This window comes from Patiria miniata, unplaced genomic scaffold, assembly GCF_015706575.1.
Source record: "Patiria miniata isolate m_02_andy unplaced genomic scaffold, ASM1570657v1 HiC_scaffold_16, whole genome shotgun sequence".
In the NCBI taxonomy this organism is placed as follows: Eukaryota; Metazoa; Echinodermata; class Asteroidea; order Valvatida; family Asterinidae; genus Patiria; species Patiria miniata.
This window is the reverse complement of record NW_024037054.1, coordinates 16,747,642-16,761,544: the sequence shown is the minus strand read 5'-3', so window position 1 is coordinate 16,761,544 and position 13,903 is coordinate 16,747,642. Positions and strand designations below refer to the sequence as shown.

The 13,903-nt window shown below is 40.4% G+C and overlaps 1 protein-coding gene across 1 annotated transcript in view; it reads left to right on the top strand.

The window, feature by feature from the left end:
- LOC119723139 (gamma-aminobutyric acid type B receptor subunit 2-like) overlaps positions 1 to 13,903 on the top strand; it is a 38,801-nt gene that overhangs the window by 13,116 nt on the left and 11,782 nt on the right. The window contains exons 2-7 of the mRNA XM_038193688.1: positions 6,882 to 7,043; positions 8,025 to 8,195; positions 9,227 to 9,328; positions 10,028 to 10,093; positions 11,162 to 11,359; positions 13,521 to 13,656. Coding sequence (XP_038049616.1) covers positions 6,882 to 7,043; positions 8,025 to 8,195; positions 9,227 to 9,328; positions 10,028 to 10,093; positions 11,162 to 11,359; positions 13,521 to 13,656 — 835 coding nt within the window. The remainder of the gene's footprint in view (positions 1 to 6,881; positions 7,044 to 8,024; positions 8,196 to 9,226; positions 9,329 to 10,027; positions 10,094 to 11,161; positions 11,360 to 13,520; positions 13,657 to 13,903) is intronic.

Below are 13,903 nucleotides of genomic sequence, written 5' to 3'. Positions count from 1 at the left end.
TTGACCCAGAAGGAGACGGTTTGGTGTATTAAGCAGAGAGGACATCAGCCCAGAACACAGTGTCAAAGAGATTGAAGTTTAGAAGAAAAGTAACTGTAGAACCCCCTGGCTGTCCTCAGGGATCAGTGTAACATCTAAACCCCGATGCTAGGTTCACACATTCTGGAGTTGTAAAAGCCGAATCGCCGCGAAAAGCAATTCTCTAGTAAATCGGGGAATGGCTCTTGGCTGCCTCGGGATGATTCTGCGAGTTCGGTGAAAGATCGTTAAAGATCGGGAAGCGCCCCGACAATTTTGGACATGTTCAAAATTTTCGGGTTGATTCGGGAACTAATTTCAATTCTTGGTTTAATCTTGTTGTATTCATAACTACTTCTGCATATTCTTTAAGATATTCTTACATCATTCTTATAAATTTCGCAGAGTTATTTTTTTGGTGTTAACAGTCCAGAATCGTGCAGAATCATTACAAATGTATAAAAAGATGTACGAATATTATAAGAATAACTTACAAATACACTAAATCGTCATAATTCTGGGTCGTTCTGGATGATTTTGAGATATTAGTGTGTTATTCTTGCTCGCTACAATTCCGTTTTAGTCTGCACTAAATCGCAATCATTCGGCTTGGTGCGGTCTGATTCGGACTCGCACCTAGTTCTTGATTATTTGTGTTTCATTCTTAAGTTATTCTTACAAACAGCGAATCGGGGCTAATTTCTCCTGATGCCATCAAGAATTTTTATTCGGGATAGAACGGGGTATTCGTGGCAATAATTCGGGAATGTGTGAACCTAGCATAAGATCGGATCCGAAATAAGGTCGTTCTCGGCCTCATCACAAAAGATACACTTCCGTGACATGTCTTTAAATGTCAAGTAGCCTAAAGCTGTTGCTTTCCCAACTGTTTAAGTTAAAGTCTACATTGCCTTGAAAATGCAGGTCTGAGAATTTCAGATTCGTTTTGTAATTGATGCATTTATTATTAAAATGATTTCAGGATTGGTAAAGCTAGCTATGCATGACATTTAAATAAAATATGGATGTTTCTGTACTCATCCTATGTCCTGTTAGGGCACACCTCTGCAGACAAAATTTTGTACTAGTTATCGTGGGCGTCGCCTGGATTTTTTCTTGAGGGGGGGGGGGAGGCAAAGCACATTATTTCCAAAAAATCCTTGCACTTTCTCTAACATACTCTCAATTTATGTTTTTTTTCGAGGGTTAGCTGGGGGGGGGGGGGGGGGGACATTTGCACACCCCATCCCCTTTGACACCCCTGCGGACGCCCATGTTGTTAAATGTGCATTAAATTAACAGCAATATGACTTTTTTGTTTTCCTTCTTCTTTTTCTCCTTTTTGGGGGCTGCCCCCCTCCTTGCCCTATCCTGGCGACGCTCACTAGCCGCGGGCTTGCCGGGCTCGGTTGTATTGCTTAACACAGGGCTTTGATTAGATTGTATAGACTTTGCTGAGAACACGGTGATTTCATTGCATTAGTAGGCTGCCCCGTTTGTAATTTGGTATAGTTGGAAAATAAAAGTACCCCGCGTACGTATGATTATTAAGTATGGAGAGTTAAACAACAGAGCAGTGATTCGCATCTAGCGGCGAATCAGTTCCGTTGTAGTTCCGGCAGTGCATTTGCGGAATTGCTTGCATATTGCACTGATTTCCTCGCAAGGTCTTATCTTGCCACGATGATTAAATTTAAAGACAAAATAGATCTTCCTAATCAAAATCCAGGGTCTATCTCGCTTTTCAGCGAGCACATTTCACTCATTGAAGAGGCATCCTGTCTTTTGTTACATTTGACCGTGGCTGAATACGCCTTGGGAAAGCGCAGGAAGGAAGCCAGAACACGGCCATGTGACATACCGTGGACTATTCCAATCCTGTTCTACCCTTGTCATGGGCGTAGTGTCCGGAATAAAACCCTGTCTACATTTCAGCACGGATGTGCAAATGCCCTTTTCAAGAAATGTTTGCCCCCCCCCCCTAAATAAAAATGACCGTGCTACGCCCCTGCTCGTCCAATCACGAACAATTATTGTGCGTACGTGACAATAGTATCTGTACTTCAGCCAACTTGGGCAACCCCGATTTGTGTCCAGGTCTTATAATTGAAAAAAAATCTTTTGACGTATCAGCAAACGAGAGACACTAATTAGTTGAACAAAATTGACAAAGTTTATTATAAATGAGAAGACCTAATATTACCCTCACAACGTCAAATTTGTATCCCTAATTACTTCCCTTTCATCCGTTGAAAATTCTTTTAATTACTCAACGTGCAGTAAAAACACAGAAAAGCGACAGGTTAATTTCAATTTTAAAGTAAAGAAGTTATTGTTTTTGACGTCTTGTCAATCAAAATTGATCGGATTATGTACCGCCTTTTATCTGCTACAAAGCTGTTGGGCCGATGCGTATGAGACAATGTTTTCCAAAAGTGTTTTGAAATGATCTTCCTCTTTGCTCGAGAAGTTAAGGCCTTTTCCCCAGAGTCTACTCTCAACCTCGAGAAAATAGTAGCCTCTGGAAGGGGGGGGGGGGGACTTGCTTCCTGTATAGAAGATTCGATCCCACAAATACAAGTAATTGATTTATATTGAGTACTGATTAATTCCAGTGTGTTTAACGTTCGTTGTGAATGTCTACGTCCAATCCTCCTCAAACACAGTCAATTCAATTTTACTTCAATTCATTCAGTTTTTTGGGTTTCTGGAAATGAAACCAAGGATTCCATTTAGCTTGCAAGCCTGAAGAAACCTGTAGAAAGAAGACAATGAGGAGAAATTACAGTTTTAGAGGTGGGAGGAAAGCCCCAGAAGAATATTCTGGGGAAAACCCACGGAATCAGGTAGGGACTGAAAACCCAATCCACACGTGGTCCGGACAGGAACTGAACGCGGGCATAGCGGTGGAAGGCGAGGAAAGAACCACTACGCCAGCCTGACTCCCCTAACACTTTCCATTTTGCTTATTATCATAATTAATGTATGAAACTGCAGGTTGGTTAAGATTTGTATCATTGTAATTACAAAAGTAAATCATGTGTTTTTTCGATCTCAATCCACTACAAATTGATTCATTTTACAAATACAAACACTGATTTAAAGCAGGCCAAGGCACCAGACTATTCCGTACATAATTATCACGTGCTAAGATTTTTGGACTTGCAAATATGGTCTAGTACCGGCGTGAGAGAAAAGCTATAGTGGGAGCGTATTTCTAGCCGCCGCGGGGAAGGAGTTGAGGGCCTTTGGACAGTAAAAGCTTAATAGGTGACATAAAGGATTTTTTCTCTGACAGGAAACCAGAGACGCTGTGGCAAATGTTGTTTTTCTCTGTAGGGGGGCAAGCTATGCATTCAACGGGTAGGATTATGTGAAAGTGTTAGTGTGAGCACCCGTCTTGGGACCAGAACCCGCTACGAAACGGCTCTAGCACATAACCCAGGGGAATGTACTCAGTCGTCAAAGCAATGTAATCTCAGTTTTTTTCTTGAATATGTAATCCCGTCTGATAGCTTCGCAGGTTTGGTTGTTTTGCAACCTTTCGCGTCGAACGAGCTGGCAGCGATATAGCTTGTGTCAAAGCATTATTGTCTGCCTTACAGAATTTTTGACAATAACTCGAATGTGAGGGAGAAGGATATAATCGTCACGGCGTTTTTTTTCCAAGTCACATAATTATCAGCGCAGATATTTGAAAGTCATTTTGTGCTTACCGGGACTTAATATACGCTATACAGGGTGGTGCAAAAAGAATGAAACCCACTTTTGACAGGAATTTTAACCTACTTACTTCACCTATTTGGACTGTTTGTTTATAATGTAGTGAAGTATAGCTCTTCAAGCATACATGGTGAAAAACAAATCTTTACAAAATCGCAATAATAGTGTTATTATGCTAATTTGATAAAGACACCAAAATCACCGTTGTCTACGTTCAAGTCTATAGTGCAGTGTTTTTAAAATTGAAATCAAGCTCCGGAGCTCAGTCCAGCGGATGGAATAAAGCCGTCCGTGGACAAACAGCTTTGGCACATGACAGTTTTAAACTACCGTTTCTCAGAGACAAAATATGCGTTTGCAATCATTTTTTCGTCACTTTTGTTTAAAGATCGATATTTTAATACAATTAAATTGAATTTTTGAAATATGCTCAACAAGTAGGTGAAAATTGCTGTCAAAAGTGGGTTTCCTTTTTTTTGCACCACCTTGTACATCTTTCCTACTTGTCATGTCTTTACTTCGGTGCCTCGACCCTACAGGAGTCCTTGATGAAAACTCACTTTTAAAGCCGAGTGCAATTCCAAGAAATTAATTCGGAAGCTGGCACTGATAAAAACGAAACACACAAAACAGTTTTCTTTCCAGAAAGAGATACCTGCACACTCCACATAGATTAAATGATATCAGCGATATTAAAACCGCATTTTCATTCAGCGGACTGCACCGTAACATATTCCAGGAATTATTTCCAATTAGGTTCAATTTCGTGTAATTTCAATTGATCAAGATAATTCCGTTCTGACCGCATGTCCGCACGAGGGCATTGGGGAAGCATGATCATTGTTACGATCACAATGTAATTACTGTACTACTGAGTGATCAGCGGATGCTGTGTATAAAGCGGATCGAAATCGTGTCTTATTGACTGTCAGGGAAGTCGCGCCAGTGCACCCTAAACGTGGAAGAAGTTTAGAAGTAAATCGTTGCCTTGGACGTGGTCAAACGTTGTCGAAAACAATTACCCGGTACTGCTCAAATTGGACCAAAGCCCGGAAATGTGTGTGTCCAACTTGCAAAATTATGCTTACGGCCTAGATAACGAGACTGGGACACTGTTATCCTTTGACGACGTTTAACGAAATGGAGGTTATTGTCCCAAAACAGACCACAACACATACGCAAAAGGAGAGTGCTATTAGTTACCCGTAGGCAATTCTACTCAAATCATTAGGACCCCGTTTCAGATGCGATTAAAGTTCATTTGCAACGAATTAGAGTTCAGTTTAGTGCCCTCGTAGGCCCTATGTACGTTTTTGTCATGTACTATTCAATGCACTGCGAGGTAGTTTCCCAAACGAGGACTTTATACTTAATTCGGTCTCTTGTTATCAATCAACGTGACTGGATACTCTGTAATAGGCCTATATCAAATAGCTTGACCTTTTTTGGCTAAAAAAAAACTCGACACTTCAAATTTGACTAATACGCTTGCCTTGCAGTTCAAAAGTAAACTTTTTTAAAACTTCGCTATTTTAACGGTGTTCAAATATATTAAGATGTTATCTACTATCTCGGCCAAAAAAAAGGAAATCTGTGGTGTTTACGTACTTCTAGCATTTCCTAAAAGGGATTTGCTTCATATTGTATTATACCAATTCTTGTATTTACTAGTAGGCCTACTTTGTATAACCACAAAACCATATTTTGAAGCTGGGGATATAAAGCTCCCTAGTGGTCTCAACCTTGCATTTTGTTGACAGGCTCTTTAACTGTGACGTCACAGAAAAGAGTTTATCATACTCCCAAAATTCCGAAACATAAAATGTCCCACTATGCTGGAAACTGTTCTAAAAGGAATGCACAACATCTCCTTGAGAGAGAACATTGAAAGAGGCAGATCTTACCAAATAAACTGACAATATAGAACATGAAGAAGTTACCCCGACAACAAAAAACGTCTCAAATTTCTGTTCCGCGCCCAGACCAAAAAAGAAATCAACAAATCTATCACTCGCCTCTCCAAATAGCTCTGGTATCATCTTTCGTAATATTCTATTCCAAACAGTCTGGATCGACAGAGTGGATGTATGATCCCTCTCGTCTTTATTCTAAACGTCTTTCATGACCAGTTCCAGTTCCCTTGATTAGTTTTTCGCTTTTGAATTGTTTATCTTTAATCGATTATATATTATCTTTTGTAATATTTTACTCCAAATACATGTATACATCAGTCTGGATCGACAGAGTGGATGAATGATCCCTCTCGTCTTTCTTCTGAATTTCTTTCTTGACCAGTTCCAGTTCCCTTGATTTTTTTTCGTTCAATGTATTGTTTACCTTTAATTAAAGGGGCACGAGGTCCTGAAATCCCGGAAAATTTCACGTTTTGGATTGTTTACTTAGCCTATTTCAAACATCTGGTTGAAAGGAAACCAACCTAATGTCTTACCGTTCCCGAGAAAAGACGGAAAAAAACCGCTTGTGTACATCATACACGACGGGGTACGAATACGTTTTTCGTGTCGTTCTCAGTGTACGATATATACACGTTGTGTGTCTCGGGAACAGCGGTCACCAATCACCAATGCAAAACAATGTATATTTTTCAACGTCCGCAAAAGGCGAACACTTTACGAATGAAATCACAACTAGCATCCAAACAGCTCGAATTTATGGGGTCGCAAAAGTGGACCCCAAAATTCGTTTCGCACGCATAATACAGGAATAACACAAAAACGCCCAGTTTTGAAGGGATAGTTGTGAGGATGTTTGTATCCTACTTTTAAATGTTATTTCGGACAAACATCATCTCGTTCAGAGCGCGTTTTGTAGCCAGCCCATTTGGACTGTTTTGTTTTCCTCGTAAATAACGGTTTTTCAGTTCTATTGCCTTGCCTTATTGTCTTCTTACATTGCTATTCATTGAATCCTGTGATTGTGACAATAATGTCCTAGGCTTTGTTACACATGTCTTGTTTTGTTAATAAAGACACGAATTATAATGTAAGGTTTAAGAGGTAAATCACTAAGTGATGAGGCCCATATGGCACGTCCAGTTGCGTAATTAATAAATGCATATTTAATATCGACAGTGAATAATTCATGAACATTAGATTGATTTTTTCTTCTTCACGTTTCAGCCGCAGACACCTACCCTGCCCAACTCGGGTAACGCCGACTACATCATATACAGCAATTTCTACGACGGGCCAGACAGAGCTATGCCATTCCTACTGGGCGGCTTCTACTCCGAGGAATGCTCTGTCCTGTGCCGGGCCGTGGCTCGCTTCAATGTCATTGAGGTGCGTGATTTTCCAATTGGTATTTTCGAAATTTTGCAAAATTTGTAGTTTTTTTCAGCAAGTTGATATAGAATTGTGACTTTTGGCGTGATTCTGGTTAGTTATGATTCCCAATTTGGTTCGGTTTGGTATAGAACACGGTAACAGGGTCCCGCGTAATCTGGAGGTCGTGTGTTCGCATCTGGCACAAGTATTTGAAAGAGTTGTCGCCGAGTACTTTCACAAGCCAGTCACAAATCGGATCACAGCCTTCCACGCAAGGGCGGATCCAGGGGGGGGGGGGCAAAGGGGGCCATGGCCCCCCAAAAACGAAACCATTTTTTTTTTTATGTGACATCGCAATAAAGGCAGGCAATGATTACACCACCACCATTCCTCCAAAAAAAATTGGTTAAAGTGGTCAGAAATGGCCTCAGATCGCACCACAGAGCATCTAGAATCCAAAAAAATTTCGGGGCCCTTAAGCGGGCCCCGAACCCCACGCCGTAAATTTTTTGACCCACTTTTTGGGGGGACCAACATTTTTTTTGGCCCCCCCCCCAAAAATTGTGTTCTGGATCCGCCCTTGCTTCCACGGGACCATCACAAGACTTGAAAAGGCTACGACTCTATACGAGTTGCAAAACATTGACAAAGGAATGTCTTCGCAACGCTCATTGGGATAGCACGTGACTTCATTTAAGACTGACGAATTTGTTATTGAATTGAGAGAACTTGACTTCAAGTCTGTTCTTGATGGAATTTTTATTAATTCAAGTCTTTGTTCAGTATATGCCTACATGAGAAAAAAAGACCTTGGACATTATTTAATCAGAGAGTTCTTTTGAATACAATGTGATTAGAAATTCAAGTAATGGTGGATGGTCTAACTGGAACATATGGCACATAAGATCATGATTTTAAATTTAATTTCACTCAATGATTCCAACCTTGAGACGCGAAGCAAACTCATTGAGTCCTATTCATTCTTTCCTCCACTAGATTACCTATGGAGCGGTAGCGCCAAGCCTTTCCGATCGCACAGAGTGTCCGACGTTTTACCGTACCGTGCAGTCAGCCTCCCAACAAAATGTTCCCAGGCTGCGCCTACTTAACAAATACCAATGGGACCGCGTCGCTATCATTCGGTACAGCAATCTTGTCTTCAGTTCGGTGAGTGTCTGTGAAATTACGATGTCTTTGATTGCATCAACTCTTAACGGAGTTGCAATTGTAGTCGAGTAGATCACCGCGGTCAATCAACATGTTCTTCGGGCCTCCAATCAAGTCTCAACCTCTTCAAATAGGCTGTGACAGAGGTTTTATTTTGCACAAGTTTATCCGTTATGTTTGTGTCCTTCCTATTGTGTGATTTGAATTGTGAAGGGGTTTCGATCGACCAGTAGTGGATCCAACTGCAACTTTCACTATAATTCAAACCTTACCCCTCCGCCGTTCGATATCGACCCACATTTCTAAAAGACATCCCATAACAGAAAATATTAAATGTATTGGCTGATTTGCAAACCCTTGGAGGAGCGTACAAAAAAGCAAATGAAGCACAGACAGCTCGGAGACGGTGGCAATTTCATATCCCGCCGAGGCTGCTGTCCCCTGACGGTTCTCCGTCAATAAGACGCGTGCATACCCCAAGGCATGCGTCAGGCGTGAAGTTTACTCTCCTTGTGACGCCGTGTGCAAATACGATTGAGAGGCTTTAAGTGACAGGGGACGAATGTTGAAATGACATGGCCCGAAGAAGGAATATATTGTCAACACGGTACTTGTTCGACACGTTTGATTTGTCGTAAAATTGGTAAGCGTTGAATGGATTTTTAAATAATGGATCGCAAAAGGGCACTATTATCGTACTCCACTAAGTTGATGCCATCGTTCTCTGCGCATGCGTGCAAACTTAACAACACGTTATGTATAATAAGGTAGCCCAGCAGCAGAGAGCAATATTAGATAATTGCCTGCCATCCGAGACCAGAATTGATGGTGCAATTTAAAACAAAATTGCTTTTTCGCATGTTGAGATCCGGGTAATGGATTTGTGGTTGATCTGCTTAATAAACACAATGTTGAGCATCGTAGCAAACGACATTTTTGACGTGGTATACAGAAATTTAGGCATTTTAAATACATGTAATTGCTTGTCGTTTTGTTTGTAAGATAGACATTTGTTTATTTTTCTAATTAAGGTAATGGAATCTTTGCGTGATCTGCTTAATGAGCATAATGTCAGCATCGTGGCGAACGAAATGTTTGAAGATGATCCGGCTAACCACGTTGCATATCTTAAGGTAAATAAGATTCCCTTTTTAAATTCTTTCTTTGGTAACTGCAGAAAGGGCCTTAAATAGCCAAATTGCAATAATTATATAGATTACTGTTCGACTAAAAGACTTTAATAAATTATTTCAAATACAGAGTTTTTATTTAATGCGTGGCAAATGAACTTTAGTATTTAATAACAGACCACAGTTTTTACGGTTTTTTCTTTAGAGAGATATAGGTTAGGTTTTAAAAGCTTTGACGGTTTTGACTTGGGTTAGAGCGAATTAGTGTTCGGCTTTGAAAGTAAGCTTTTCACATGAAGTTTTATCTTTAGATACATTTTAATGTAAAATATTGCAGAATTGTGAGCTCGGTTTTTCGATTAGTTGTCAATTATGGTAAGTTAAATAGCTCATTACTTCATACCAAAAACATATTTCTTGCGACGCGTAGAGGAACGCGTTTTATATGCAATACCAGAATGACACGAGCAATTTGCTCGTTGTATAAATAATGTTCACTTCTGACGTGGGCTTCCTCCAACGTGATTCTGAGCCTGAACATCCCCCTAAGACCAAAACATCCTCCAACGCTTTGTACTGACAAATTGAAGCCCACTGCACTACAAGCATGCGATCCCACCATCTCAAAATACGTCCACTCCGAGTCTGTTTTGAAGTGAACCTTGATTTTCCCGGTGTTTGTTTTGCTGTTGTCTCTTGAAGGAGCGTGACGCCCGTATCATCATCGGGCTGTTCTGGGATGCACAAGGAAGGCAGGTCTTTTGCGAGGTAAGGTCAAATTTAGACTGACGTCTTCGCGTTGATAACAAGATTTGGTGAAAGAAAAACTAGACAATGCTGATTGTAGTTAAGTGGTGAAATAGCCTTGAAGAGTCAGGCAAGGAACTCGTTGACGTATAAAAGGTTAATGTAAAGTTTATCACTATTCTGAAAAACACGCTACTTTAAGGATTGTTTTCCAACTACAATAAGTGCTGAATCCACCGTTTTGATATCAAGATGCACGGTCTGAATTTATTTAAAACCTTCCCTTTAATTTTTCTTTGTTGCATCTTATGATGCAGTTGTTGCTAAGACTTCTTAGGCAAGTTTGTTTAAACTTAAATTTATCCTAAAGTAGTTGATGTACATATCTATTCAACCTGTAACGATCAATATTTTCCTACCTTGGCCAATACCGATAAGCATCTTAGTATAATACAAGTGGGTATTGACGATCTAAACAAGACGTTGGGGATCCTGGGAGCTTTATCTCTCGCATAACAGTCTTCGACCATAATTCAAGGCTAATACAATTCAAGACTATACTACGAATCAATGTTTTTTTAATTTCCTAAGTCATACTGAAAATAATTATCGTGTTTGTACAGCCAGTATAGGCACAACATAACCTTCTGCGTACGGGCAAATCAATACGAGATTGTATAAACTATTGGCGAAACCCTCTCACTAAATAAATCGAAACAAATTAATATGTAAATCTCGCAGTTACCTTCATATTTGACAGAGGAAAAAAACAATCGCTTCCGGTTTGCTCTGTTAAACTTCTAAGATTTCTTAAACGGGCCTATGTCGTACACGGCAACCTCAAGGGATGTGGCGACCATCTTGAAAAGGTAGACATCTTGAAAAAGTCGATATAACTATGATTCTTTTTGTAGCCGTTTTGTGGGGAAAAAAGTCCACTTCTCCCTTTTGTTTAGAATGATAGATATACATACGGTGATGAGCTTGCACACGTCCTCCAACCTTATTGAATGTTCCGACTACTGCCATAATGTTTTGTGTCGTAACTTCATAAGCCCAACCCTTAAACCCTGACCTTTTTTCATACAGGCCTACAAGCAAGGTCTGTACGGCGCCCGCTACGTCTGGATCCTGCGGGGCATTGGCTACTTTGCCCCGGACTGGGCGATCGCGCCCGACCCGGATATAACCTGCACTGCCGATGAGATGAAACAAGCCGTAGAGGGCGTCATCGTCACAAATTGGCAATTCCTTCCGAACAATCAGGACGAAGCAGTTACTGGAAGGGTAAGTAACACCATGGAGCTACAATCCCGGCCAAAATGGTTGGGATACTTGGAAATAACCTTAGCCTCCAACGGTCACCAACTCCCCCGCTCCCCCGGTCAATGTTGTTCTCTTCAGGGGATGGAGCCCACACCGCGCAATGAGAGACAACATTGAGCGGGGCTGGGGGGTTGGGGGCCCAGCGAGGTTTGGCCAGGATTGTAGCTCAATGGTATCATACACATGATCGCTGGCACATTTGTTTTCGTGCGTTTGCAAAAGAATCAAGTTGTAAGACCCCGAAAATTGTGCTCACAAATTTTCCCGTTTTCTCAAAATACTTGGTAATGGTATCCGCTGAGCTGAAACCTCTAACAAATAAGTTGTTATGCACCCTTCTTAAGATTTTCAGCAATTTCGTTGCTTCAAACGAGAAAAACCTACTCAAAAAAAGAGGATTCCACATACCATATATATATATATATATATATGCAATAAATTCAGAATATTCTCTTTCTGAACAGACTGTTTCGTACCATAAACAGTCTGTTCAGAAAGAGAATATTCTGAATTTATTGCATGTTTATAGCTCTACAGAGATGTATCGAGCACTGTGAATTGTGATAGAAGACGATTTCATTGGATATATATATATATATATATATATATATATATATATATATATATATATATATATATATATATATATATATATATATATATATATATATATATATATATATATATATATAAGGTATTTGGGTACGTATATCAAGCGGTCAACATTTCACACTACATGCGGCGGTTTATAAGCTTGTCTCGTTAAACACGTTCCTTTTCAGCCTACATATTAGCGATCTAACTGACACGACGTACACAGCTTGTAGTTTCTCTTGAAAGTGCGTCTTCTTATACCAAAATGCCCAAAACACATGTACACATTTTTTTCTTGTCACCTATGTTGTTTATCCAAAGGTCAGAGAAAAAAAGGTAATTTTCGTCACCCTGGCAAAGTGACGTTGTGCAATCACCTACATGTATTTGGCTAGCCCATATTAAGTAGATCCAGTTCTCAGTTTGTCTTATATAGGCCTACTTATGACATTAACTTTGTACTATGTATACGCGACAAAGTTGAAGAAAATTCAGAATTTATGTCAGACACAGGTGCGCTTTCCGCAATGTACACTATTGGCCTTGACAGAGTGAAGAGTATGAACAAACAACTCTGACGGCTTGATATAAGGATTTCACATTGCTCTTTAACCGTTTTCCCGAGTTTCCACCGCAACGAGATAAGATCAGATGGCAGGTGACATCCGATCAGGTCATTTTCTCTTGATTGTTTCACTTGGCAAGGTTGCTGATGGCATTTTAAAAGCCAGAGCAGACATGGACATAATACAATCTCCCCCAATTGATTTCGAGATGCTTTGGGTTGGAAAGACAAGAATCACCCGGAACAATGATCTTTGCCCTTGGTCCGATCCGGTCAATGTTTTCCGATAATGGCGGTGATTTCAAGTGTTTTCATGCTCCGCTGTTCATTATTCATTCTGGCCTCTTCAAGGCCACAAGATCGATGTGACACAAAGTTGTAAGCTCTGTCCTTGTACGTGACACCACTTTACGAAAAAATCAATATAGAATGCATCAGCAAAACAAACTGAAAATACTGCGCAGCATAGTCTGTTCATATATACACGGATTTTTTAAGAGTGAGGTGTATTTCGATTGGGTCGCAGTGAACGTCACAATGAAACTACAATTGCTGACGTCATGAAATTGTCTTCACATTTACTTTCGGGTGGAGTTTGGCGTAATGAGGACTGAAACCTATCTCCACAAAATGTTTGCATATGCACTTTAGCTATTTTCAAAAGACAAGGAATTACACGCACACAACTATATACATTCCTAGTAGTTTTATTCCTAAACGAACTAGTGTCCCTTGCCAAAGCATTAACGCAGGATTCTAAATGTGAGCTAACTGTTCCTTAGTATACTTGTTTCCTCGGCTTTCAGATCCTTCCAATTTTCCGATGGCCTTTTAAAGGACAAGGGTTTCTATGGACCCTGTATTGTACATTCCTGGTAGACCTTGTGTCCCTTTGCCAAAGTATTAAAACGCCCGATTTTCAAAATGAGATTAAATTTCCTCCTTTCGTTTCTTCTCTTTCAGACTCCATCCAATTTTCTTGAAACCTATAACGAGTACGCCGGCAATGTCTCCTTCGGGGACGCCGGTTCCCTCTCGTACGACGCCGTGCTCACGGCCGCTTTGGTCCTCAACAAATCCATCGAGCCGCTAAAACTTGGTAAACACTTCCGCTGTTATTGTTGATTTTTTTTACCCCAGTTGGTATCAAGCACCAGCTAAAGAGCATTAGCTGGTACAGGCTGGAAAGGGTTAGGTCATTTGGTCATTTAAAGGTAATGGTCACCAAATGCAAACATTCAAGAATGAAAATGTCAAATGTAACATCATTTCCTCGCATGATGGCTAAAGCTAAAGTTCTGGCAAATTTTGGTGCTGAAATAGCTGTAATATTGACGCTTCTGCAT